Genomic DNA, 26,614 nt, shown 5'->3' on the forward strand with positions numbered 1-26,614 from the left:
AACCCTAGCCAGCTCCACACACACACACACACACACACACACACACACACACACGGAAATGTTTTCCTCAAAAAAACCTGACCCTGGAGCACCTGGGTGGCTCAGTGGGTCAAAGCCTCTGCTTTCAGCTCAGGTCATGATCCCAGGGTCCTGGGATCGAGCCCCGCATCGGGCTCTCTGCTCAGCAGGGAGCCTGCTTCCTCCCCTCTCTCTCTCTGCCTACTTGTGATATCTGTCTGTCAAATAAATAAATAAAATCTTAAAACAAAACAAACAAAAAAAACCTGACCCTCGGAATCCCCGGAGTTGGTACTGCAAGAAGGTCTGGTAGGGGAGGCCTGGTGGGGGAGGGCTGGTAGGCCTTGGTGGCTCTGCCTCCGCTCCCGTCAGATGATCCTTCCTCATGGCAGAGGGTGGAGGGCAGGGTAGCCTTTGGACAAAGGCCACTGCCTCCCACAGCAGAGAGCTGCTCCTCGACCACTTGATGTCACCCCTATTCTCACAAGCATGCATGTCTAGACATCCCGGGAGTGGGCCTGCCACATTGCACACCAATATGGCTGTATCTGCTAGAGCGGAAAACACACATAACCCCTCCCCCATCGGAAGATCCACGGAGGTACAGAAGTGTATACACGCGGGCACCAAGAGGCACGTCCAAGAAAGGCAACGGCAGCATTGTTGGTAGTAGCGAAACCTCCCATCGATGCATACGGCAGTCGCGGCCAGCACGCGGAGACCTTCACAGCCCATCTGAAGCAGGGTGGACGGAACAAGCGAGAGACTTACTGGTGTCCACGTCCCATCCCACATGTCCCCGAGACACGCACCCCTCGAGCCCAGTTGTGGGCAGAACTTGTCAGTGGTGTCCTAACTTGTCAACCATGGCAATTTCAGCAATTTCAACAATGGCTGATTTCAGGTTGGTTCGATCCTCATGGGACGTGAGGCCACATGCCAGAATTAGTTCACTCAATCCTCACTACTATGGGCTGGGAGGTGCGGAGGGGAAACACTGTATTTCCACACCTGGGCACCCGGAGGGATTTCGCCCTCACTGGTGGGCTCTTGTGCCCTCCTCACTGCTGCCCACAGTGACCGGCTGGGTGGGTTGCGGCCACTGGGCCACACTTTCCAGTTGTGTGAGATCCTGTCACAGGTTCTGAGGGTGTCCCCTCTCACACCAGTGGGAGGCTACAACCTGGGCTGTGTGTACTCTGCAGACTCACATTTCCCTGGTGGGAAGGGTCTCCTTGGGAATGTATGTACTCATTTTGACTCACACATTTGCAGTGTTGTTCACTGGAGTCAGCATCAATGACAGAAGAAATTCTATTTCTACTACTATTTGACCTTCATTGTTCTTATTTCTTAAGGGGTACAGAGCTTAGGCCACTGGGCCCCCTTAGAGACTGCAGCACAACTCTGGGAGAGACTATTACTCCTGTTTTATAGCTAAAGAAACTGAGTCTCGGAGAGGCTGAGTGATGTGCCCTGTGAGTAAGAGACGGAGCTTGGGTTTGAATCCAGGACAGCCTCACCCAGACCCGTTGCTCTTGACCATGTACAACCGCAATAAACACAGACACAACTGTAGAAAGACAACATATCTGGAGTTCATCCGTAAGAAGGAAAGGACAGTTCACCTTGGGTCCTTTCCTTCCTTCTAGGTCTCCCAGGAGGGTGCAGCGCTAGATATCTAGACCTCTTAATATCAGGACAAGAGGTCATCCTCCCTCTTCGTCCTATTTCCTGTCATCAAAGTTCCAGTTACCTGCTTCTTCTGGGGGACTGGCCCAGGGACTGGGTCCCCTTTTCATTAGAGACCTTGTACACCGGAAAATGTGAACTTCTTGTAGTCTTCAGCACAGCCCCGCAGTGCAAGAACCAGCATGAGTCAATGTCCAAACGGCAAGTTACAAGAACTAGCTCAAGCTGTCTTGAGCACACAGGGGAGTTCGCTTGATGGACATCAGGCTGTGACGCGAGGCTATCACACAGTGTCCAGAGGCAGCTGGGCATCTGCAGGGCCTGGAGCTACCGGAGTCAGCAGGGACTCTGTCTGCCTCATCTCGCTCCGTCCTGCTGTATCCTTCTCTCCCTGCAGACTAGAGATCTCCTCCTCTCTGTCTACATGATAGATGGAAGGTGGCTTCTCCTAAGTCTGTGCCTCTTGAGTTCCAGCAAATAGGCCGGATAGAAATAGAACTCTCACTCTTAAAAAAAATTTGGCCCCCTTTGGGTCAAAGAGAGTGTGCAGCCCTGTTCCATTAGCTGTAGTTGGAAGTGGGGTTGAGTTATGGTGCGAGATGGTTGTCAAGAACACCTGTCTCCTGCTGGGGTCTCGGGAGATGGGCAGACGCCCCTGTGTCTCTACTGCAAATACAGCCCAGAGTCGTGTGAACTGTAGGCACAGAGTGGAGCCGTGGGGTGTACGTGTGCGGACGTGAGCTTGCCTGAAGGGAGCTGTGTGGTTGCCCTGCACCTTATTTCAGAGAGAGGCAACCCACCCGGCCAGTTTTTCAGGACCCAGCCTTCCAGTTATCTTTGCTTCCCTCCCATTCTTTATTTCACGTATCCATTCTCTCCTCACATCTGTCATTTGGAAATAACTTTTGGACACATGCTTTCCTCTCTATCCAACCCACAGCACTGCTCACCCCAGCCAGGACTTAGACTGCGCATCTAAGTTATTGCAACAATTTCCCGGCTGTCTCCCCTCAGGGACATTCTGTATGTCACTACGCAGTTAATCTGCTATGTATCGCTGTTCCCTTCTTAACGGCTCCCTTTCCCACTAAATAAAACTCAGACTCCTTCGCTTAGAATTTACAGCTCAGGCAGAAGTAATTGCTCCTTTTGATCTTACCTCCCTTCCTGCATCTGGCCCGACAAGTAGGACCCTCCTAGGTAACTTACCACTTTAGGCTTTGCAAAGGTATTTACACGTCTTAAGTACGGTGTGAAATGTGCTGTCATTAAGTATATTAAGGGAAGATTCCACAACGGGTCTACTTCTGCATCCCCTGAGGTGTCTGATACAGTTTCTGGACTAAATAAATATAAAACATAAATAAATATAAATAAATATAAATAAAAAATAAAAAACATATAAAAAATATAATAAAACAGCTGAGGTTTGCTGGCTTATTCTGCATCGAATACGGCAGAAGAACTTTATGTGTAATTAACAGCAGCCCTGGAAGGTAGGTGGGCAGTCAGATCCATTTCAGAGAGGGGGACACAGAGGTTTCGAGAGGCTGCTTACCCGGGATCTCACTGCCAGGAAGAGACACAGCTGTCTGGGATGAAAGAAGGGCTGTCTGGGATGTCTGCAGCTTGGGGTGAGGCGACCTTTCAGATCTTGTGCTTATTTTGTCCATCCCAAGCTCCCACGAACCAGGATTTGTTCTCTTTTCCGGCGTGTGCTCAGTGTGTCTGCCTCACACCGTGCGCTCATGGGAATGCTCCGCATCTTCCCAGTCCCGACACTGCACTCACACTCTGATCTCTGGAGTTCCCTCCAGTCCACACTGTTGTTTTCCTCCCATTGCCAGGCTGGCCCTCGGTCATTCCCTCATTGTTCTGCATGTGTTCAGTTGCGCTCCCCAAATAATTCTCGGGGGCAGGAAGCCCCCGGCTCACGCTGGCCCACAATGTGCCTCTACCCCAAAGTTCTCACTCTTCTTTCAGTACGTTCAGGACGTTCTTTTTTAACCACGTGCCTGGTGGGAAAACATGAGCAAAGCAGGAGTTACTGCTGGTACAGTAAGTGTAAGCAAGAGACGGATGCCACCTTTCTTTTTCAGCCGGCTCCAGATGTTGCTTTGGGAATCTCAGCAGCCAGCAGGAGCTCAGCGTTTTCATTTATTGATTTACATTTATTTTCATTTTTTTCTAAATTTAATTTTTTTTATTTGTTTATTTACAGCATAACAGTGTTCATTGTTTTGGCATCATACCCAGTGCTCCATGCAGTACGTGCCCTCCCTATTACCCATCACCTGGTTCCTCAACCTCCCACCCCCCCCCGCCCCTTCAAAACCCTCTGGTTGTTTTTCAGAGTCCATAGTCTCTCATGGTTCATCTCCCCTTCCAGTTTCCCTCAACTCCCTCTCCTCTCCATCTCCCCATGTCCTCCATGTTATTTGTTATGCTCCACAAATAAGTGAGACCATATGATACTTGACTCTCTCTGCTTGACTTATTTCGCTCAGCATAATCTCTTCCAGTCCCGTCCATGTTGCTACAAAAGTTGGGTATTCATCCTTTCTGATGGAGGCATAATACTCCATTGTGTATACGGACCACATCTTCCTTATCCATTCATCCGTTGAGGGGCATCTTGGTTCTTTCCACAGTTTGGCGACCGTAGCCATTGCTGCAATAAACATTGGGGTACAGATGGCTCTTCTTTTCACTACATCTGTATCTTTGGGGTAAATACCCAGCAGTGCAATTGCAGGGTCATAGGGAAGCTCTATTCTTAATTTCTTCAGGAATCTCCACCCTGTTCTCCAAAGTGGCTGCACTAACTTGCATTCCCACCAACAGTGTAAGAGAGTTCCCCTTTCTCCACATCCTCTCCAACACACGTTGTTTCCTGTCTTGCTAATTTTGGCCATTCTAACTGGTGTCAGGAGGTATCTCAATGTGGTTTTCATCTGAATCTCCCTGATGGCTAGTGATGATGAGCATTTTTTCATGTGTCTGATTTTTTAAAAGTAGGCTCCACATCCAATGTGGGGCTTGAACTCACAACCTGGAGATCAAGAGTAGTGTGCTCTACTGACAGAGCCAGCCAGGTGCTCCCAAGAAAATGTTACCAGTTCAGAAAAAAAATGGAAACCCGCTTATTTGGACAGACACTGGACTGGAGGCTGAGGATTCTGAGGGGTCAGGGTCTGTCTCTGGGACTTTCTTGTGCCTTTGCAGAGGGCCCAGCGGGCTGCATTGCCCAGTTTAACCCCAAAGCCACATTCTCATGGACCTTGGGCTGGGTTGAAAACTATGCCCCCAAATAGCACCGAACCCTGATACTAGGGGGATGGGTTCTGATTTCCTGCTAAGTATTCCAAAAACAAACATTCAACAGGTCTCCAGGATAGGTTCTTTCCTTTGGGTTTAACTGGAATTGTAAGATTTTACAGCTAGAAAGATTAGGGGTCGTCCTGGAATCTGACCATCCCACATTGCCTGGAAGGAGCAAAGGCCCCCGTTGGGGAACTCAGGCATTATTGCAAAGTCATTTAGAGGCCCAGCTGGAGTTAGAGCCCCTCGTCCAGGTGGCATCGCCAGGACTTGGGCTGTCTGGCCTCGGTGGCTACTTTGTTTCCACCATCCTCATTCCTCCCATGGCTCCATATTCCTGTCTTCCAAATTTTTTTTAAGAAAAATAATAAAATGTTTCTTTTTGTGGTCTGAGTTACTGATATATCTTTTCCCTCCCTTGAACAAGCTTCTATTTGCCAAATCCCACAAAGACTCCGTGCTTTTAAAGTGAAAATACATGCTAACATTTGGCCCCTTAGTCATCTTCAATGTTACATGTTTGAAGCATGAGTGGAGGAGTAGCTATGGCAGATCTTGATGAGACAGATACTTGGCTTTAGTATTGTGGTCTGTGAGCCTACATCCTGTGTGTGCCTATATGCATCTAAGTGAAATATTCCTTTAAAAACCCAGAACCAATTATATTGTTATTAAACTCTCTCTGTATTCAAGACAGATGAAGTCACATGAATTCACTTAGTAAATGATGGGAAGTTTTTCTTTTTTTTTTCTTAAAGATTTTATTTATTTATTTATTTATTTATTTGAGAGAGAGAACACAGGGAAAGGGAGCAGCAGAGGGAGAGGGAGAAGCAGAGTCCCCTCTGAGCAGGGAGCCGGACACGGGTCTCGATCCCAGGAGCCTGAGATCACGACCTGAGCCGAAATAAGGAGTCAGACACTCAACCAACTGAGCCACCCAACTGCCCTCAATCAGAACTTTCACTGAAATGTTTTAGAGATTAAGTGACAGCCATTTAAGTGATACTCTCAACAGAGAAAGTTACTTTGGGACTAATGAAAAAAAAAAGGGTCTGGTACCATTGAGCATTCTAAGAACACGTATCATGGCAGTAGGAACAGACCATCTTTAGGAAGCTGTTTTCCTCCTGAGCCTGCGGATCCCCAGAAGTCCAGCTTCTCTGGGAGGGGTGACCTGAGCGTTTTAGTGACAGACACGGCCATACGGGTCAGCACAGAAATGCTAGTCTGCGACCAGCTGGTTCAGAAAGACCCCATCACATGCAACTCCAGCTTTATTGGTGTGTACATTTGTGTGCGGTCCCAGTTCAAGATGGCGAGACACTGACTGCATTTGCTGTTGCCATTGTGGTGTTAGTGGTCCCCTTAGGCAAAGAACACAGTCAGATTCATTTCTGCCAGTTCTCCTTCTTTGCACTTAAAACTTGACCCTGGGGCAAAAGCAAAGTTATCCATCTTATTTCTCACATGGATCTCAACACGAGAAGCAATTTTCACGAGTGGTTCCCTGAGGTACTGATAAGGGCTGCAGAAAGATTGAAAAGCAAAGATCTTATTTATTCTCACTGGCGAGGGGAGCCCCTCTCTGGAGAAGGGATGGGCTAACGGTCACAGGAAAAGCCTGCTGGGTCCTACACAAATCATTGCTTTCCCTACCAAGGTCCAGCTTTCTTTTAGATCGTTCCGTAACAATAGGCCAATACTAGATTAGTGATGAGGCGTCTGCCAACTTGGGTTGTGAGAAGCACAATTTCCCGTGGACGGTTTATTTTGTTCATAAGGATGAACATCTGCATGGGCTTCCCCACCCTCATTGGTGTGACCTTACCAGACGTGTCTATTCCAACGATCTAGAAAATGTGGCCGCTTCTTGTGGCTTCTGAATCACACACTGGGCTGCTGTCCTAAAGCCACCAGCAGAGTTTAATGGGTTGAACTCTTAAAATGTTCTTTGGTTCATATGATTGTGTTTAGTCAAGAACTGGTTCATCTAGGGGCTCCCGGGTGGCACAGTCGGTTGAATGACTGATTCTTGATTTTGGCTCAGGTCACGATCTTAGGATCCTGAGATTGAGGTCTGAGTCCAGCCCCGCACTCAGCATGGGGTCTGCTTGGGACTCTCTTTCCTTCTCCCTCTGCCCCTCCTCCCACTCTCTCTCTCTCTCTTAAAAAAAAAAAAAGAAAAAAAAAAGAAAAAGAAGATAAAGAATTGGTCATCTGGGTTCTGGCCATATTTACCAAGGAGAAGAACTTCTTGTTCGTGACTGTGGGTAGGTCCAGAAGAAGAGCTCCCAACTCAGAGAACATCATTCTTGGCATAGGAAATGCTTTCTCCTTCTGTGTTTTGAGTGCTTATCATTTCTTTCACTGCTGCTATATTTGTAGCCTGGCCTCGGTGCCTGTGATATCCTTCAGTCTAGAAAGCTAGTGAGCAGTCCTAAGCAGCTCATTCTGTAATAAAACGTATCGGTGCATTTTCCGTGCACTGGTTTGTTATTTTACTGTGGATTTTAGTTTTGTTCTTAGAACCATAGTCTTAGAATATGTAGACCAACCTTCCTTCGCCTTTCTAAAAATCTTCTATCACCTTTTGCAAAATATAGAAAAATTTCCCTCTACTCCTCCTGTACCCAGAGAGAATATCTATAGGCTTTACCTGTAGAAGGAATATATTTATTTTACAGAGAGCTATGGGTAAAATCTCTTTTTAGCAGTCTTTTATTTATTTATTTATTTTAAAAAAGATTTTATTTATTTATTTGACAGAGAGAGATCACAAGTAGGCAGAGAGGCAGGCAGAGCGAGAGAGGGGGAAGCAGGCTCCCTGCTGAGCAGAGAGCCCAATGCGGGGCTCGATCCCAGGACCCTGGGATCATGACCTGAGCCGAAGGCAGAGGCTTTAACACACTGAGCCACCCAGGCGCCCCTTTAGCAGTCTTTTAAATTGTTTTCTTCCAATAGATTTTTTTTCTTTGTTTGAAAAAACCACAAATATTATTTTCAACCTTTGGAAGTAAGAGACACATTGGTAGACACTAGTCTTTCTGTTTGAACTTGAGGTTGTTTGAACCTGGCAGGAGGACAAAGATTCAGACAGTGCCCACTGCTGTCTTGTCTTAGCGGGTAGCCCAATTTCTCTGCTAAGTCACCCAGGCCCCAAACCTGGGACCCCTCCTGGACTCCCCTGACACCCTCTCTGCATTTTACATTTAATCAATTACCAAGTCCTGCTGACTCTATTTTCTTTCTCCTTTTGGTCCTGTTTTGTGCTCAATGCACACACTAATGGGGGCCAGTAACTGGCAAGCCCTTTTGTCTGTAAGACACGTGACACCTGTACTCTGCAGGGGCTTGTGGAAAGGGCTCTACACAGGAACCCCACAGTTACATCAAGTTTGCCTACCTACTCTTTGGTTTGCTAGGTGGCCCTGAAAAAGAGACCCATTATCACTCTAGCTCTCTGTATAAGCTTGTCATTGCTTTGTAACTACCCACAAACTCGGTGCCTTAGACAATCATTTGCTCTGCATCGTTGGCCTGAGGGTTGGCTGCAGTAGACTGCCCTCAGTGAGACTCGGCTGGGAGGAGTTCTTCTCCTCCAAACCAAAGCAAGTTCTTCTCAGGGTGATGTTGACTCTACTTTGCAACTGTCACCGTCCTAGGTGATGTCACTACCATCTCTTACCTGGATTAGTGTCCAATCTACCCTTTCCCCCACCACCCATAAAAGTTGGTCTCCATGCATCTCTCCCAATCTATTCCCCCATAAACTTCATCCCGCTGGAAAACTTGAACAGCTTCTTACAGCCTCAGGCCAAGGCTCCCTGGGCTTCCCACAGTGTGCTCCCTGCTTTCTGACTCATCCTTGCTTGCCAGCCACCCTGGGCTGCCATAGTTCCTTGCACAGTGCTCTCCTCCTCCTCCCTTCCCCTCAACCCCCATTCAGGCCTTTGCATATGCTGTTCCTCCAGCCTGGAGAGCTCCTCTCCCTACCCTTTGTGCAGCCAACTCCTTGTTTCATCTTCAATTTAAATCCCCCTTGCCTCAGGGAGGGCCTTCCAGACACTCCCATCAGCTTCTAGAGGACCTTTTTATTTCACCCTTTGTAACCATCCTCAGATGTGTCCTTTTTCATCCACATCCCCTGCTGGACTGCAAGCTCTGTGAAGGCAGGGGCTGCCTTGTTCGTTGGTCGCAACCCCCTCCCCCCCTCCCGGCCAGGAACCAGGCAGCCACTGGCTCGCAGTCAGTGCTGAATGAACGGAAAGACCAGCGGAAGGGGCAGCAGGGAAAGGTCCCCAGATGACCTGGGGATGCTCAGGGTCTTGGTTTTCACACCTGCAGATGTGGGGGTTGGATGAGGTGGACTCCAATGCCAGCCAGCTCTGCCATTTTGTCCTATCTGCAGATGTCCCCTAGCCTGTCCCCTCGGTGGGGGGGGGGGGGCGGCGGCGTTGGTTGTATTCAGGCACTGGAGATGTTGGATGAAGCTCTGGATGAAGGGGGTTGAGTGGCTGCTGTTGGTGGCAGGGTGGAGGAGACGGGAAACCAGTTATGACCGACCCACGATCTTCTTTCAGTTCCAGAGTCCAGAGAACACCAGCCGTCAGAACAACATAGCCGTGCCCATGCTCAAGGAAGCTTTCCCGGCTATGAAAGCATGGCAGCCAGACCAACTGGGTGCCATCTCTGAAGGTCTGGAGAATAGCTGTGCTTGGCCAGTGGTTGCGTCTCAGAGGTTAACTTGTACTGGCATTACTCACTTGCTAAATGCTGACACCGGAAAGTGACCTCCAGATCCCAGCCCAAGTCCCTCCTTCAGAATAGCGGAGCACACTAGAGGTCTGCGAGGGGGAGTGCGATGTGGGGCTCCAGTCGAGCACAGGGAGCGCTTAACAGTAGAAGCAGAGACCCCCACGGGCACGTCACTTTGTTCAAAGTGCCACAGTCCACCTGGGTCCTCTGAGTTGAGGCCTGTCCAGTGCAAGGCTCTGTCTCACCTGCGCCTGCAGGACAGGCTCAAGACCATGGATTTTATGGGACAGGATTCTTTCATGTCTTTCTATATATTCCTAATGCATAGTTATTCTTATCCGAGTCACAAAAACTAGCTGTTTAAGGCTTTGGGCCTGTTTAAACCTATTCGTGGGCTTTAATTAACATAAAAGCAACGCGCTGTTCTGTCCTGCAGAACGGGCTAAGTTAGCTTGGGCCACTGCCTCTGGGAGTGCGTCTCCTCTGGAGCAGATACCCTCTGGTAACCTGACCCTTCTAGGGGAGAGGTTCAACCCTGGACTTAGGTTTCCAAGTAGCAGCAGCAGCTGCTTTAATTCATTAAGTGTAAATCAGAGGTGACATCCAGGAGCTAGTCCTTGGACCATATCCTACTGACGCAGAGTGGAAAAAGTGACCCAGAGCTGCATATCCCAGGGTGGGTGACTGTCCCATGACAGTCAGTCAAAGGGAGACAGCACGTTTCCCACGTCACCTACATTCACTGGCGGCACCACGCTATGGCGCTAACAGTGTTTACCGGGGTGTGGAGTGGGGGGTGGGGGTGGGGGTCAGGTCCAAGGTGTACACCTACCAAGGTGCAGGTGTACAAGACTATCCATGCGCAATACCTTTCTGAAGGCCCAAGTTGAACTGCCAACCAGGAGTACACTTGTAATCTCTTCTGTACGCACAGTCACAACAAAATCCACGCTCTGTGGGTGAGGAGGGCAGACGCGATCTCTTCGCACGGGAGGGGATGAGGACTCAGTCTGTTCTCACTTGACTCACAGGACTGTAAGAATTAGAGCGCCAGGGGCCCTGGCTCAGTGACACTGTCACGGTGATTTTAGGATCTGGAAATTTTCACAGGAGCCTGTTCCAAACCTTAACACCTAAGTAATGAATTCACATAGTGCCGTTTACAAAGGTAAACAAGGCACTCTGATAGATTCTGGGTCCCCCCTAAAATCCCCAGAAATCAAGTAAGTTATTTAATACCTTCTTTTTAGGCTTTTAGCTGATGTGTTTCCAAGGCTAAACACACACAAATGTTTTTATTACCTGCAACATCTTCAAAGAGCAAAGCTTCCCTAACTGACTAGACAGTAAAAACACTAGGGGGCCTAGTGATCATGCCTCCCCTCTCACTGAGTCAGAATCCGAGGCAGGGAAGTGCCGAGAAATTCCTCTTATAAAACTCCAATTCTGCAGGTGCTTATGGCTCTGTGAAGGGAGCTCAGGGAAGCCAGCTTTGGGAAGCAGAGCCGAGTAGCCCTTCCCCAACCTCAGCGTGGGCTGGGGGCACCCGGATGTGTTAGACTCAAATTCAAAGCATTTGGGGTGCGGCCCAAGATTCTGCATTTCCAACCAGCTCCCAGGCGGGGCTGCTGGTGCCCTCCTCAGATCACACTCAGCAGGGCCGCTAGCATCCTGTCCCCAGGTGGGGAGTCGCGGGCGGGCCCCTCTGTGGCTGCACCGGGCAAGGGATAAATTGCGGGATGCACCCTCTACCTCTTTGGCATTAGCCTACTCCCTGCTGCCCTCCAAATCTTGGGTGCCTAGACTTGCCCTCACAAAGGGAGCCTCCCTCTGGGTCCCCACAGCCCTCTGCAGGCCCTGCCGTCAGCAGGAAACGAAGGCGCATTCATCGTCCAGAGCGCCGGAGTGCATCTGGCTTAAGAAGGCTTCAGGAGACAATTCTGTTTATTGTCAATGAAGATGCAGAGGGTGGAGGGGCTCTATATGGGCGGTGATGAGATACAAAAGAGGAGTAGGGCGGAGAGCAGACACAAGAATACACAGCATTATTTGGAGTGAGCTCCAGCTCCTCGCTTGAATCAAGGAGACCCCGCCACTCCTTCTCACTAGGGCTGCAGAAGAATGGAAACCGGCCTCAGTTTATCAGCTCCTACCGGGCAGGCCGAGCAAGAGGCTATTCTAAGCTGATGGAAGAGGCCACCTGTAGTCTGGGGGAGCCCCGCCCCAAGCGCAGCATGGATGCTGAAGCTGGTCCACGGCTGCCGGTGGTGGCTGGTCCCGGCCCCCTAGGTCCGAGGCTTCTCTTGATTCTCAATGATAAGCTTGTCAGTCGAATACATTTGGCCGATGAGGACCTGAAGGCAAAGAAAGACACAGACTCCATTAGCTGCAAAAGATCAGAAAGAGCATTGCTAACATTTAAATGCCAACGTCTGCCATCACAGGGCTGTTCCTTGCGGGGAACTGCATCGTGGGGTCAAGTGCAGTCATGGGGTTGGCCTTTGCTAATTTCCCACACCCTCCAAATGCCACTTCCTTCACTGTGAGAGCAAGTTTGCCATCCACACTCATTCTTTTTTGGCCCCTGAAATGGCACTAGCAGGCACAGCCTTGGTTCCTTGGGCTGTCCTGAGCCAGCTGAGACCATCCACCAGGCTCCTTGGCTGCTGGCTGGCTGGAAAGCCATGATGTGTGCATAGCAGCTCCTCCCCAAACACAACCCCATCCTTTAGAACCAGTTCTCCCATTTGGAGAGCCTTCAGCTTAAAGCAGAAACGTGTCTTGCCTATGTTGGGCTAGAACGTGGGCTCCATTAAGGGCACTGGAAGCAATATGGCTGCCTGTCTGGTCCAGGCGGGGCTGAGGACTGTGGTCTGGCTTCTTTCACCTCTTGCCTCTTGTCCTTCCTGCCCTTTCCTAAGTGTCCTCTTACACGGAGTGTTTCTGCCAGTGCCCAGATGTTCCCACTGTCCCAGACGGATGCTGCAGCCATGACCTGGGGCCGTGCAGATGACTGGTCCTTCCTTGGGAACAAAGGGTCTTCACGAGTTTTCTCCAAATGCATTTCCTAAGTGATACTTTCTTAGAACCTGGTACAACTGGTGCGGGAAGGATTTCAGAGCAGGTGGTCGCTATCTATGGGTAATTCCGGGTCTTTGCTCTTTCAGTACACGAGGGAACCTCTCCATGGCCATAGCAGCTACCAGAGAGGCCGGGGGTCAGAATCAGGACCCTCATGTGGTCTTCCCATCTTGTTTTAATATTCTATTCTATTTTAAAAAGCTATATAAATATATATAAATATATATAAAAAGATATAATATATATAAATATATATTAAATATATAAAAATATATTTAAAAAATATTCTATTTTATTTTATTTTATAATAAAAAGAATATTCTATTCTATTTGAAAGAGAGAATGCATCCAAGTGGGAGGGAGGGAGGGCCAGAGGGGGAGAGAGAGAAGATCCTCAGACTCCCCAGTGAGCTTGAATTCTAATGTGGGGCTTGATCCCAGGACTTGAGATCATGACCTAAGACCAAGAGTCAGACACTTAACCCACTGAGCTACCCGGGCGCCCCATCTATTATTTCTGTATTTGCATATAGTTGCATATAGTTGACACATCGTGGTACACTGTTGCAGGTGTACAACATAATGATTCAGCTTCTCTAGATCTTATGCTAGATCTAGCTCCACATCACAAGCGTAGCTGCCATCTGTCACCACACAACACTATATTCCCCACGCTGTACCTTTTATCCCCATAACTTATTCACTCCATCACTGGAAGCCTGTATCTCCCGTTCTCCTTCCCCCATCCTGCCTATCCCCTCCCCCAACCAGCAACCATCCATTTGTTCTCTGTATTTATAGGTCTGATTATGCTTTTTGTTTATTTATTTGTTTTGGTCTTGAGGTTTCCCATACGAGTGAAGTCATGTGGTATCTGTCCTTCTCACCTAACCCTCTAGGTCCATCCCTGTTGTTGCGAATGGTGAAATCTAATCCTTTTTTACTGTTAAGACTCTATTTTAAAATGACGGCCCGCGAAAGGGGAAGATTTTGACACTAGTAAGGAACGGTGCTCTCTCACCAGTGACACCCCGAGAGACCACCTCAACGTTCCCATCCTCCCATGCTGCTGGTGACGTCTTCTGGCACACACCTGTACAGAGGTGTCCCAATGGCTCAGGGGCTCTAGTAAGTCAGGGCATCACGGTGCCAGGGGAAAGTGAAGGAAGAGGTCAGAGCCGCCAAATGATGGACAAAGAAAGCCGAAGTACAGAGTGGAGATTTAAGGGCATGAAGATGATTGAGTAGATATTTTCACTGCAGGTGAATTCCTTAATTTGATAAAAGAGAAAAGGGGGTGGTGATGGTGGGGAATGAGTGTTCTGCACCAGTCCCAACAGAAGTCAGTGATGAGCTCTGCTCCCATTCTTCAGTCTCCCTTCCTCCTGTCCATATAAAGAACACACATGGCTTCAGATGCAAGTGGGAAGGGCGGGTCTGGGATTCCGCGGAGCACGATCTGCATAACATAGTCATAAACCATCTTGAGGGGTGAGACTAGCTGGATGCAGTTTCATGAGGAGTGGAGCACGGAGGCTTGTCCTGGCCTCCCTTCTTGATGACCTGGAGTAGCTGTGGGGTGAGCAGGAGCCGGATGCACCAGACTCCAGAGAGGGGGCTGAGAAGCAGTTTTCGATACTCTGGGTATTATACGGTTTTACTTTCGGATGCTAACCTCGATAGACAAACGGGCCCACTATCATTGCTTTTTAGAAGAAAGGTTAAAATACCAATTGTTGTAAAAGGAAAAAAAAATTGTTATGTTTGGGGAGGATGGCTAAGTTAATAAAAATAATTTTATGTAACAGCTCAAATGATTCATTCACCTGGGAACTTGGTTTATATTTCAGGGATGTGGGGAGAGTTTATCAGGAACCCCTCTTAGAAGTATTGACAATACCACGTTCCAAGAGTGCTTGACTGAGTTTATCAGGGTTTTCTCAGGGCTCTAGTGGCAGGCAGCAGTTATGATATGGCCTAAGGAAGGACTCTTTCACACAGTTGGCAAAAAATGGAATCGGCTGCCTTGGGAAGCTGTCATGCTCTGGAAGGGGGAGAAGGTATGGTTGGAGAAGGAGCTTATGTGGGCAGGGGTGGAACGAGATGGGCTCCTTCCACATCTCAGCCTCTGTGATGACTTATTGGGCCAGGACCCATCTCTGACACCTCTCAGAGCAGCTTGGTTTCTCCCGAGTGGCCCAAAGTCGAGCCATGTGTTCTGATGCCCTAGAAGAAAAGGTGGTCTCCTTGGTGGACTGTTTGAAGATCCAGCAGCATTTTTATCACACCGCAGAATAAACACGTCTCCTCCCACACAATTCACTTTGTGGACACTGTGTTAACAGCCACCTTTTTGACGGAGGGGCTACAACAAGGACACAGGGTTCTCTTGTCATGCGGCCTTTTTCTCCTGTGCTCCTAGGCTTCCTGGGACAGGGTGAATGTAGTAGTGGTCCTCCTCATCCACCGATCTAAAGGATGGAAGCTTTGAGGGGATGGGTGCACTCTTGAAAGAAATGCAGATGTGATATGGGGTGACTAGTCTGCGAGCCGCTCCATGTAAAAGGCTCCAAAGAAAACTGATGAAGAGTGAGGGGCGATCCAAAGAACTCAGGTTGTAGGAATGTCAGTCAAAACAAACCTTCAGAAAAATAAACCAAGATGGAAACAGAGATGGTGGCAAACCACAAGAGACACTTAATTCTAGGAAACAAACTGAGGGTTGCTGGAGGGGAGGTGGGTGGGGTGGCGTAACTGGGTGGTGGGCACGAAGGAGGGCACGTGATGTGATGAGCACTGGGGGTTATACACAACTGATGAGTCTCTAAACTCTGCCTCTGAAACTAATACTACACTATGTTTTAATGAACCGAATTTAAGTAACAATTTTAAAAAAACAAAACAAGGGGCGCCTGGGTGGCTCAGTGGGTTAAAGCCTCTGCCTTTGGCTCGGGTCATGGTCTCAGGATCCTGGGATCGAGCCCCGCGTCGGGCTCTCTGCTCAGTGGGGAGCCTGCTTTCTCCTCTCTCTCTCTGCCTGCCTCTCCACCTACTTGTGATCTCTCTCTGTCAAATAAATAAATTAAAAAATTAAAAACAAAACAAAACAAAAAACGAGCCAAAAAAACACCAAAAAACAAAAACCCTTCAAAAAGCCTATCCACCCTTTGAGCTGCAGAAGGGGCTCTCTGGCTCTCTCCTGGGAGCCTCTGTGCCTGGATGGGTTCTTCTCGTGAGGCACAGTGGCCACTGGGGACAAAGGCAGACTCATGTCCTACTTGTTCTGACGTAGCTGCTTTCACAGCACAGTCTGGGACAGTGCTAGGCACACAGAAAGTGCTCAGTAAGAACTTGGTAACTAAAAATGCCAGTGTCGAGCATTCCCAGTTATAACCAAGGCTCTATTGTCCACTAGTTCTAAAACCTAGATCTGTATGTAATTAATGCAGTGCTTTGGTTGGGAGCTGCTAGTGGAATTACAGAACTGATCAAGGCAATTCAACAGACGTAGCCACAGGACCATTTTATTGTAACAAGAATGCTCACTCGCTGTTAAGGAAAATCAAATGATTTAAATTTGGCCCAGCAGAAAGTTTAAAGCTGTAATCCAGGCCTATAAGGGATTAACCCAGAGCAATTACAGAAGATGGAAGAGAAATATTCAGTTCACCCAGGGAGGAAATATTAAAAAAGTTATCTCAACAAGAGCTATAGAGGCGAGGCAATAAATGTTTGTGCAACAGCGCTGCTGCGTTTATTTCGGCTATAAAATGTGTCAGCACACATGGGGAGGGGACAGCCAGGGACGGATGCCGCGGTGCTAGTGACGGAGCATGTCGCTTCTAAGCTGGAGGTGAGAGGAGCTGGTCAATGAAGCGAGGAAGTACAGTTACTGCCTTCAATTTACAGCCCTTCCAGAAGCCCCAAGGGGCTTAGCGAGCCACATCTGACTATTACCATGCATAAATTGGTCATTAAAGCTGATCACACTTTTATTCTATAAACTTCAGGAATTGGCATTAGAGTCCATTAGAAAAATACACAGCTTACTCAACTGCAAGTAGATGGGCTGGCTGGCTGGCCTAGAAACACTTATGAGCTTGGAGATTCATTAGACAAATAACCTGCTGGGGAGGAAGGAGGATCCAAGAAAAGAAAATTAAGTCCAACGTTTCAGGTCTCCATTGGTCACTCAGCTGCCGCAATGCGCTGTCTCCCGTGCAACGTGTCTCAATCTGACTTGGACCCAGAGAAGCTGGGCTCCATCACGGGGAGTGGGAGGGCCTCGGCTATTTCCTGCCTGTTTCACGCCATTGTTATGAGCATGCAATGCAATAGGAGACTTGAAGAAAATGTACCAATTGCCCCAGATACTTCCTGGGGCTCAATTACATTTGCTGTCTTCATGTTGCTGAGAGGATTAACTAAGAACAGTAGTGGGCATGTGGTCAGATCTCGTTCACTGTTACTGATATGCATGGCCTTGTGCATTGCCAGTCTGCTGCCGGGAGGAGCACTACAGGGTGTCAGAAATCCTGACCTCAAAGATCTTGAAGCCTCCTCACTCTCTGGCTGTAAGAGTCTATGAGTCTGTAATGGTGAAACACACCCACACTGTGGAGAGGATGTCAGGGATGTCTGATACTACCTCCTGGTTTTGAACTTGAGCTTCCTGGGCTAGACTTGAGGACTGAAGGACCCTCTTCATCTCTACTCTGGGCCCAGCCTCCTGTCCGGTAGGCCCATGATGCTTACCAGTGGTCTGGTATCAGGAGGTTGCCCTGGGCACTGAAAAGTTACGGGAGAGATGCTGACACCTGGCTCTGCCAGAGAAGCCTAGGGAGGGACTGTCCCTGCTCTCTGCCCTCCAGGCAGGATGGTTCCCTGTCCACTGAGGACAGTGACAAATTCTGCCTCTGGCATTGTAGTGACCACACCACTACTACCAATAATGATAGTTCTATTACTACTAAAAAAATCATAATGGTAATGATGATGAAAGGTAGCAGTCACATTTAATGAGCATTTACTGTGTACCAGGCACTGTTCTAAGCATTTAATTAATTAAATCAATTAGAAGTATTTAATTCTTTCTATCACACAACAACTTTATGAGGAAGATACCACTATCATCAATTTATAGGCTTTCTACAGGCAAACCCCATCTTTGGATTTCCACATTTGGAAGGAGTGTAATTGCTCAAATGGGCATGCCCTTCATTTCACATATAAGAAGCCAGCATCTCAGTGGATGACACTGCAAATATGATGAGAAAAGAAGTAACAAGAGTCACATCAACAACAAAAACAACACACCTAGACATAACCTTAAAAAGAATGTGTAAGGCTTTAAAAGAGAAAACGATAAAACTTAAAAATATAAAAGAGTTTGGATGAAATAAGATATACCATGTTCATGGAAAGACTGAATCATATAAAAATGTCAATCTTTTGCTAAATTAATCTATGTTTAACATGATAATGAAAATCCCAATGGTTTTTTTTTTTGAGATATTTGAGGAAACAACTTTCAAGATTATTTGAATGAACACAAAGTCAAAGATAAGAACAAGTATTTTGATGAGGAAGATATTAAAGCATTTTTGAGATACAGCTGAAACACTTGGCACTGGCCCAAGGAGAGAGAAATGAGCAGAATAAGAGTTAGAAACCAGATCTGGCTGAACAGAGGTAGTTAATACACAAAATCATATTCATGGGGGTTTGGGACTTAGCTTGAAGAGGATATGGTAACTAGAACATTTCTTTGAAGTCTCCTATTGATCTTCACATAAATAGTATATTCCGTTCCATAATATATTTATACTCATTTTATAAAAATGATTTCCCAAGCTGTCAAGTAATTCTGGCCCTTTGGGAAGATGCACTTTATATACCCCATGTCTTTGAGCGCGTCCTGACACCCAGTTGAGAGGCATCTTTTTAATTTCCTAAGGTTGTTTACACTTGATAGGGACTTTGGGAAGTCCCCCCAAAACCTAAGCACCACCAATGTAAGTGAATCTTTGATAGCAGAATTTCAGCTTTTGGTCTACTGTCCGCTTGTCCCATGGAAGGTGGGCAGGACATCTGTGCCCCTCCTCTGGTCTATAATGATGTCAGGCAGTTTCCCATGTTGTCTGTAGCTTGCTCTGTGATTCTTCCAGTGATATTTCAGTGTGGAGGGTGACTGTCACAGCCTAACCTGAGTAGAACAGTTGCTGTAACAACCATTTTTTATCATACTTGGTTTCCTAATAAGTTTTTAAAGAGGCAAACTGAAATAGGGATATATGAAATTATATATAATTCTTCTATTTAGCAGTAAGAGGTAAAAATCTAAACTTATGAATTTGGTTTTCCTCTAAAAAATCGCTCTTGATGCATATGCTCTTTTTCTTTCTAGATTTTCGTAGCCTAAGTTGTTTCTCAAAATGTTTTACATATAGTGGGGCGCCTGGGTGGCTCAGGGGTTAAGCCTCTGCCTTCAGCTCAGGTCATGATCTCAGGGACCTGGGATCGAGCCCCACACCGGGCTCTCTGCTCAGCAGGGAGCCTGCTTCCCCCCTTTCTCTCTGCCTGCCTCTCTGCCTACTTGTGATCTCTCTCTGTCAAATAAATAAATAAAATCTTAAAAAAAAATGTTTTACATATAGTAACATAATATTATTACTTTTGAATTTGCCATCATTTTATGAACTAGAAGAATGCCTGAAATGGCCAATGTAGATCTTTGAGAAGTCAGTCCACAATTAGGTGTATAGCAGAGAAAGAAGGACAGTCCAAAGAATCCAGAGCGGAATCTTCTTGTGTTTCCTCTCTCCACACATGTTCCATCTCCATTCAACTTTGTTTAGATACTGGATATTCCTAATATGGACGGTGGTGGTGAGGACCTGATTTCTTATTTTCTCTGTGATATTCCTAGCAGAGCGGTGAACAAATTCCTATCTTCTCTAAATCCCATGTCACAATTAATACTTAGTGTGTTTCCTCCTCACTGGTAGGGACAAGAGACACCCTAGATGCAGGGTTGTGTCCTCTCATAAGTGTGACCAGATGCCTGGCTTACCCCTATTGTCCCAGTGTGATTATTAATAGAGCTTTCTTTCAGTCTCAAGGGTTCCCCTTTGTGATGATGAATTATATGGTTGCCCTATCTTTTGTCCACCACTGTCAGATTTCTAGGCCATTCCGTTGTTTTTCTGCATGTCTGATGTTCAGTTGAACGTTTTTTAAAAAGCCCACCAAGAGACAGCCTCTTTCTTTTGAATCCCAGGCCATCAGAGTAAAGAAAATCAAACCATTGTAATGGGTCTCCGAAAACTGTGGTCTCAAAGGGCCTGAAGTGATTTCTACCAGCACACTGTCCCCTCTGCAGGAATGAGGCCCTTTTGAACAAATATACATGTAAGGCAGTGGTTCCTAACAAGACAGGGTCAGCTTCCAAGGACACACATGGCCTGGCCCCACTCATGGAGTTTGTCTTTAGAGAGGTGGGGGCGGGGGGCATGTCACTGTTCTCTTGCATCTGACTGGCACCCCTGAGTGAGGAAGGGGCACAAACATAATGGCATTCAGGCTCAGCATTTATTATTCATATTTAAAAATAATCAGTTTTTTTAAATTTTTTTTATTTTTTATTTTTTAAAGATTTTATTTATTTATTTGACAGAGAGAGATACAAGTAGGCAGAGAGGCAGGCAGAGAGAGTGAGAGGGAAGCAGGCTCCCTGCCGAGCAGAGAGCCCGATGCGGGACTCGATCCCAGGACCCTGAGATCATGACCTGAGCTGAAGGCAGCGGCTTAAACCACTGAGCCACCCAGGCGCCCTAAAAATAATCAGTTTTTTTCACCCCAGTGGGTGAATATTTTTCCAGAAAACAAACAAAAAACCAGGGTTGATATTTACCCACCTGGTGCTCTTTGGGCATAGCCCTTCCAGAAGGTATGGCCATGGACGACTAGACCAGGTTGGGGGAGGGAGATGTCTTTGTTGCTCTGGGATGGCACAGGGCTGATGAAGGCCAGGGAAGCCTTCCACACCTGTTCTTTAGAGCTGCTGGGGGCTGGTGGATGATTTCTACCTGCTAGTCTGGACCACTGCTTAGGGTGGGCAAACACTTATAAAACAGGAGACAGGTACTAGCTGTCTTTCCACCCTATCGGTATATTCTCGCTCCCCCTGCCCGAGACATAGCTGACTCCGTGGGGACACTGGATACAAACGCTCTGTCAGCCACCCCCTTCCCAGAGGCCACGGCGAAGCATTGCATAACAGGCTCTGCGAGATGAAAGCAGCCCATGGCAAGCACGCAGGTTAGCAGCACTGCGACTAGGTCACCGAGCCCTTCTTGGAACAGGGTGGAACTCAGGACCTAAACATCACGTCAGAGTGAAACCTGGCCCTTCCTGGGGATGGTGACAAGGGCCCAGGCAAAGCGCCAGAGACGCCGGCCTTCCTGCACTCTGCTCGCTGCACCCCAGCCCCTGAACTCAGTGCTTCAGGTCGGCCCTGCCATGGCAGCAAGACCAAAGTCCCGGCACCACTCTAATTAGTTACAAGGTGACACAACTACCTCAACCGGCGATTCCCAGGCCAGTGCTGGGACCAGCAAGCTCCTGACCAGACGCTTACGAATGTGCTTGAGCAAGATCCCTGACAAAGTTACTGGGACCATCAGGAGTTGTTTTATCCCTTCAGGGACACCTTCTTTCAGGGTCAGCTTGGTTCAATTCTGAGTTTACTTTTTTTTTTCCTCCTTGGAGAGAGAAGGAGAGAGGGAGGGGAGGGGCAGACGGAGAGAGAATCTTAAGTAGACTGCACGCCCAGCGTGGAGTCCGATGTGGGACTCGATCTCACAACCCTGAGATCCTGACCTGAGCTGAAATCAAGAGTCCGATGCTTAATTGACTGAGTCACCCAGGCACCCCTTAATCCTGATTTTACATTTGCTTTAAGCAAATATATCTGAAAAGTTCAGGGTGGCAAAAAAAGAGAGAGAGATTACCTGCCACTTCAGACAACTGTTTCTAGAGACACGCAGGTCGACTGTGTTTTATTTGGTCTGGCTCTGTCACCCTCCTCAGACGGCTGACAGCACCACAGGGGTCAGACGGCCCAGTGCACGGCCGCTCACACGACTCTATTTGATCTGACACGTTCTTCACTCTGTGGGCTTCCAGGCTCTGGGAGACCACCGAGGCACCTGCCACTGGAACAGATTCTCAGTCTCCACAGCAGATCCAAAGTCAAGGCTATAGGGCCAAAGAAAAGGCTCTTGACACGGAAAAAAGTTCTAGAGTAGGAACCAGGAGGTACGCTTGTAATTCTTTTTTAAAATTCAGGCCTGTGACGTGCGTGGATTTACTGGCTTATTATATATATATATTTTAGATTTTATTTATTTATTTGAGAGAGAGAACTCAAGCAAGAGAGAGCACAAGCAGGGTGAAGGGCAGAGGGAGAAGCAGGCTCCCTTGCTGAACAGGGAGCCCCATTCGGGGCTTGAACCCAGGACCCTGGGATCATGACCTGAGCCGAAGGCAGATGTTTAATGACTGAACCACCCAGGCGCCCTACTGGCTTCTTCTAAAAAACAAGGGTAAGTTTGATGCCATTTGGTGTTCAGAAGTCAGTGTCTGCAGACGAGACAATGAGCATCCCCTCTCCTCACAGAGCCAGGCTGGCCGGAACAGTTTCTGTGCAGCACTCCCAAGCTCAGCAGCTTCTGACGGAACCCCATGGCCAGCGGCAGCCGCCCTCCACCTCAGGGGCCAGAGCCCGGTTCACGCAAGAAATGATGTAAAACAAGAGAAAAAAACAAGTCAAACTCCACCCTCTTCCTCCAACTTGCCCTTTGTCAAGCTCAGCCTCTTTACCAGTCAGGACACAGATCTTCCTTTCAAACAGCTGCCTTGCTTTACTTCGTGTCCAGCCCCACAGGGACCTGCTACGTCATGTCCAGGGACATTAAAGCAGATGACCAGCAACATGCTTACTTTCCCAGGGCTTGGGAATCTTCCGGGAATGATACTAAACCTTAAACAACACCAGGGTCAGCCATTTATCAACACATTTGATCACAAGGCTCACATTTTCTCGTTTCTTTCTAGGGTGCTGCAGGGGGGATGTGAGCATAGCTGAACAGTTTTGCTCCTGGAAGTTATTGTGGATAAGGGAGAAAGGGAAGGCCTGAAGCTGGAGCCTGAAATGACACCATGGGTCTGATGAGAAGGGGGGTGGGGGAGAGCTTCTGTCTTACCAAGCCTACCTCCCTGATCCTTAGGGCTCTAGTAGGACACAGGAAACTTGCCATCAGCTTAAACGGCCTCCACAAGCCTCCTGAAGCCCAGTTCCTGAACATATTTTCCAATTAAAAACCCGGAAGGCCAAGAATTGCCCCCAGAAGGGCTCTACCAATGCTTAAACAGAAGCACACACGCCAGCATTGCAGCATCACCAATGCCAACAGGAAGGATGGGCATCTTTTCTTTTCTCCTGTGGCTGTGGCCACTACTGATCTCCACGATGGGACAGACAGTCCAGATTTCTGAAACTTGCAAGAGAGAGATGCCGCGCTGGTGGAGGAAAACAACCAGTCCGGAAAGAACCTGTCGAGGGAATCAGCAGTCAGGAAGTGAACTGTGGTCTGTCTCCCAGGCAGGGGGAGAGAACCCGGCCTTTGAATGGTGAGCTGCGGACACCCTGCCAGCATTCAGTCGTGGCCAGGACACGCGGCTCTCCTGCCCGGGTTCCGCTTTCCCTTGCCACAGAGCAGGGCAGGCTGCAGCAGGCGGGACTATCTGGGGGGACCACCGTCCACCTGCCCCCTTTCGGTGCCCTCCCAGGCTCCCCGGGAAGGAGACAACCAGCTTCCTGCAGCTGCCGAAGCAGCCTCCGAGCAAACGGCCGCAGGGGAAGACACCACGTGCAAATAAATGGTGGCTCTTCTCTTAACAATATGGACTTCCTTTAAAGGTGCCCATCGGCAACTGCCAAGGGCAAAGTGCAAGGAAATTAATTTGCCTGCCCCAACTTTGTGCCCTGGCTGATTTTAAAAAGAGCCTATGATCATTCTCTTCCATCAGGGCCACTGCCATTTATCCTTTTCTTTACCTTCACTTGCTTCAGAGAAATCATACTACAGCCATTTTAGGCAGACTGTGACAACCTCATACTCTGTTGTGTAATTATTACAGCAACAACTAATTTCTGCCTGGCACTTTACAGTGAGTTCACAAGGTATCTGGACACTTTACTGGCTCGTCTGACCCTTGTATGTAGAGCAGACACCATCCTCTCTGATCTTTTATTTTTATTTTAAGATTTTATTTACTTGAGAGACACAGCACACAAGTTGGTAGAGAGGGTGGCAGTGGGAGAGGGAGAAGCAGGCTCCCCACTGAGCAGGGAGCCCCATGTGGGGCTCAATTCCTGACCTGAGCCAAAGGCAGAAGTTTAATCGACTGAGCCTCTCAGGTGCCCCTCATCCTCTCTGTTTTAAAGAGACCTAGGATCTAAGGGGTAAACTAATTTATCCAACATCACAGAGTCAATACTTAAGACTCTGAGTTTTAGCAAAGTTCTAAATTCTATTCCTTTTTTTTTTTTTAAAGGATTTTATTTATTTATTTGACAGAGATCACAGGTAGGCAGAGAGGCAGGCAGAGAGAGAGGCGGGGAGGCAGGCTCCCTGCTGAATAAAGAGCCTGATGCGGGGCTTGATCCCAGGTCCCTGGGATCATGACCTGAGCCGAAGGCAGAGGCTTTAGCCTACTGAGCCATCCAGGCGCCCCTAAATTCTATTCCTTTAAATCTCAGTGTATTTGTGAGTACAGTGTGGTTTGTTTCTTGAAACAGTATTAAAAAGAAATTAAAAACAAACCACACTGTACTCATGGAATACACAGAGATTTAAAGGAATAGAAATAGAATTAGAAATAGAAAAAAAAACCTTTAAATTAGAAATTTAAAAAGAGTGGGCGCCCGGGTGGTCAGTCGTTAGGAGTCTGCCTTCGGCTCTGGTCCTGATCCCAGGGTCCTGGGATTTAGCCCCACATCTGCATCCAGCTCCCTGCTCAGCGGGAAGCCTGCTTCTCCCTCTCTCTCTGTCTGCTGCTGCTTGTGTTCTTCTCTCACTGTCTCTCTCTCTTTGTCAAATAAATAAAATAAAATCTTTTTTTTTTTTTTTTTAAGATTTTATTTATTTATTTGACAGAGAGAGATCACAAGTAGGCAGAGAGGCAGGCAGAGAGAGTGAGAGGGAAGCAGGCTCCCTGCCGAGCAGAGAGCCCGATGCGGGACTCGATCCCAGGACTCCGGGATCATGACCTGAGCCGAAGGCAGCGGCTTAAACCACTGAGCCACCCAGGCGCCCTAAAATAAAATCTTAAAAAAAAATTTAAAAAGAGAAATAGAAAAAGATAGAAAATTAAAATAGAGAAAAACCTTTAAATTAGAAATTAAAAAAACAAAAAAACAAAAACCACACGGTACTCATGGAATACCCCGAGATTTAAAGGAATAGAAATAGAATTAGAAATAGAAAATCCCACTACTTCAAAATCACCTTCATTTCTATTTCTGCAAACTCCTTTTGTCCGGTTTACCCATGAAACAGAGTCGCTGTCTGCACACTGTCGCGCACGTACTATTTGGCGCTTGGCACGACTGACTGAGAGTCCTGACAGCACCCGCCCCCTCCAGTCCCCATTCTACACACACAGCCTTCCAAGTGTGTTTTGTAAACAGCGCGTTTCAACAGATCTGGGGTCAGTCCCACTCCCCGTAGCTCAGCTGAAAACACAATCAGTTCTCGGCTATGGTTCTTTAACTGCCCCCACCTCCTTCTCAAACGTTTTGGAGAGAAGACTTTTTCCTAGAAAACATATTATTACTTTGATGAGTCATGTGTCTTTTGCCTCTTTTTTCTGCTCTTTCCTCCCCTCTGCCTCTGTCCCCGTGCATCTCACTGGGCTAAAGTATGCTTAGAGAAACGTGCGTCCCTCACGGATGGGATCTCAGAGAATTTTCTCGGTCCAGGGGAATGGGGATACACTTTGAATAACCACGACTGCCCGAAGGCAGCCATTTAGGGAAGAATACTTGTTGCCTTGAGATTGGGTTCTCTGCCTGGGGAGGCGAGGCGGGGGGAGGGTCTTCCCTGGCCCAAATCCAGGCCCGGCTCCCCCCTCCTCCCACCACACAGGCTCACAGCCTCCGGCCTGGCCAGAGCTTCCCTAACTCCAGTGCCTGGGAGTTTGCCAGAGGGCTCTGTGCCAAGCCCCAGACACTGACTTAGCAGATCAGGGATGAGGCCTCAGCCCATGTTTGGAAAAGCGCTCTGTAGGCTCAGGGCCTTCCGTTCTGCCTGTTGCAGCCCCAGCCACACTGTCTCGACTTTGTATTTTATGCAGTTTATGTGTTTGCTCTGATGTGAGGCTGAGAGCTACTCGAAGTCAGGGGCTTTGTCTGTGCATTAGCTTCCTTCCCATCCCCTGAGGAAGCCGCAGTCTCAGAAGAGGCTGGGAGCGAGTCCTCGTCACACGGCCTGTGGGAGACCTTCCGTGTCCTTGCTGTGGGGCTGGCAGAGCCACGGGAGGAGAAAGGGTGGGACCCTTGCCCCGCCCCCGCCCCCAGTCCATTGCACACAGCTGCTAGAATCTTCTCTGATCCTCTGCAGGTTGCTGGCATAGCAAACTGTGGTTTCTTCACTCCTACTGAATCCTCAACCCCTGGCCG

General features: G+C 48.0%; 1 protein-coding gene across 2 annotated transcripts in view; it reads right to left on the bottom strand.

The window, feature by feature from the left end:
• Nucleotides 1-11,715: 11,715 nt before the first annotated feature.
• LYRM4 (LYR motif containing 4) overlaps nucleotides 11,716-26,614 on the bottom strand; it is a 172,244-nt gene continuing 157,345 nt past the window's right edge. For both annotated transcript variants that reach the window (XM_046006752.1, XM_046006751.1), the window contains one exon: nucleotides 11,716-12,143. In XM_046006752.1, the coding sequence (XP_045862708.1) occupies nucleotides 12,115-12,143 (29 nt within the window). In that variant the 3' untranslated portion in view covers nucleotides 11,716-12,114. The remainder of the gene's footprint in view (nucleotides 12,144-26,614) is intronic.

Source organism: Meles meles, chromosome 5 (genome assembly GCF_922984935.1).
Source record: "Meles meles chromosome 5, mMelMel3.1 paternal haplotype, whole genome shotgun sequence".
NCBI classification, from domain to species: Eukaryota; Metazoa; Chordata; class Mammalia; order Carnivora; family Mustelidae; genus Meles; species Meles meles.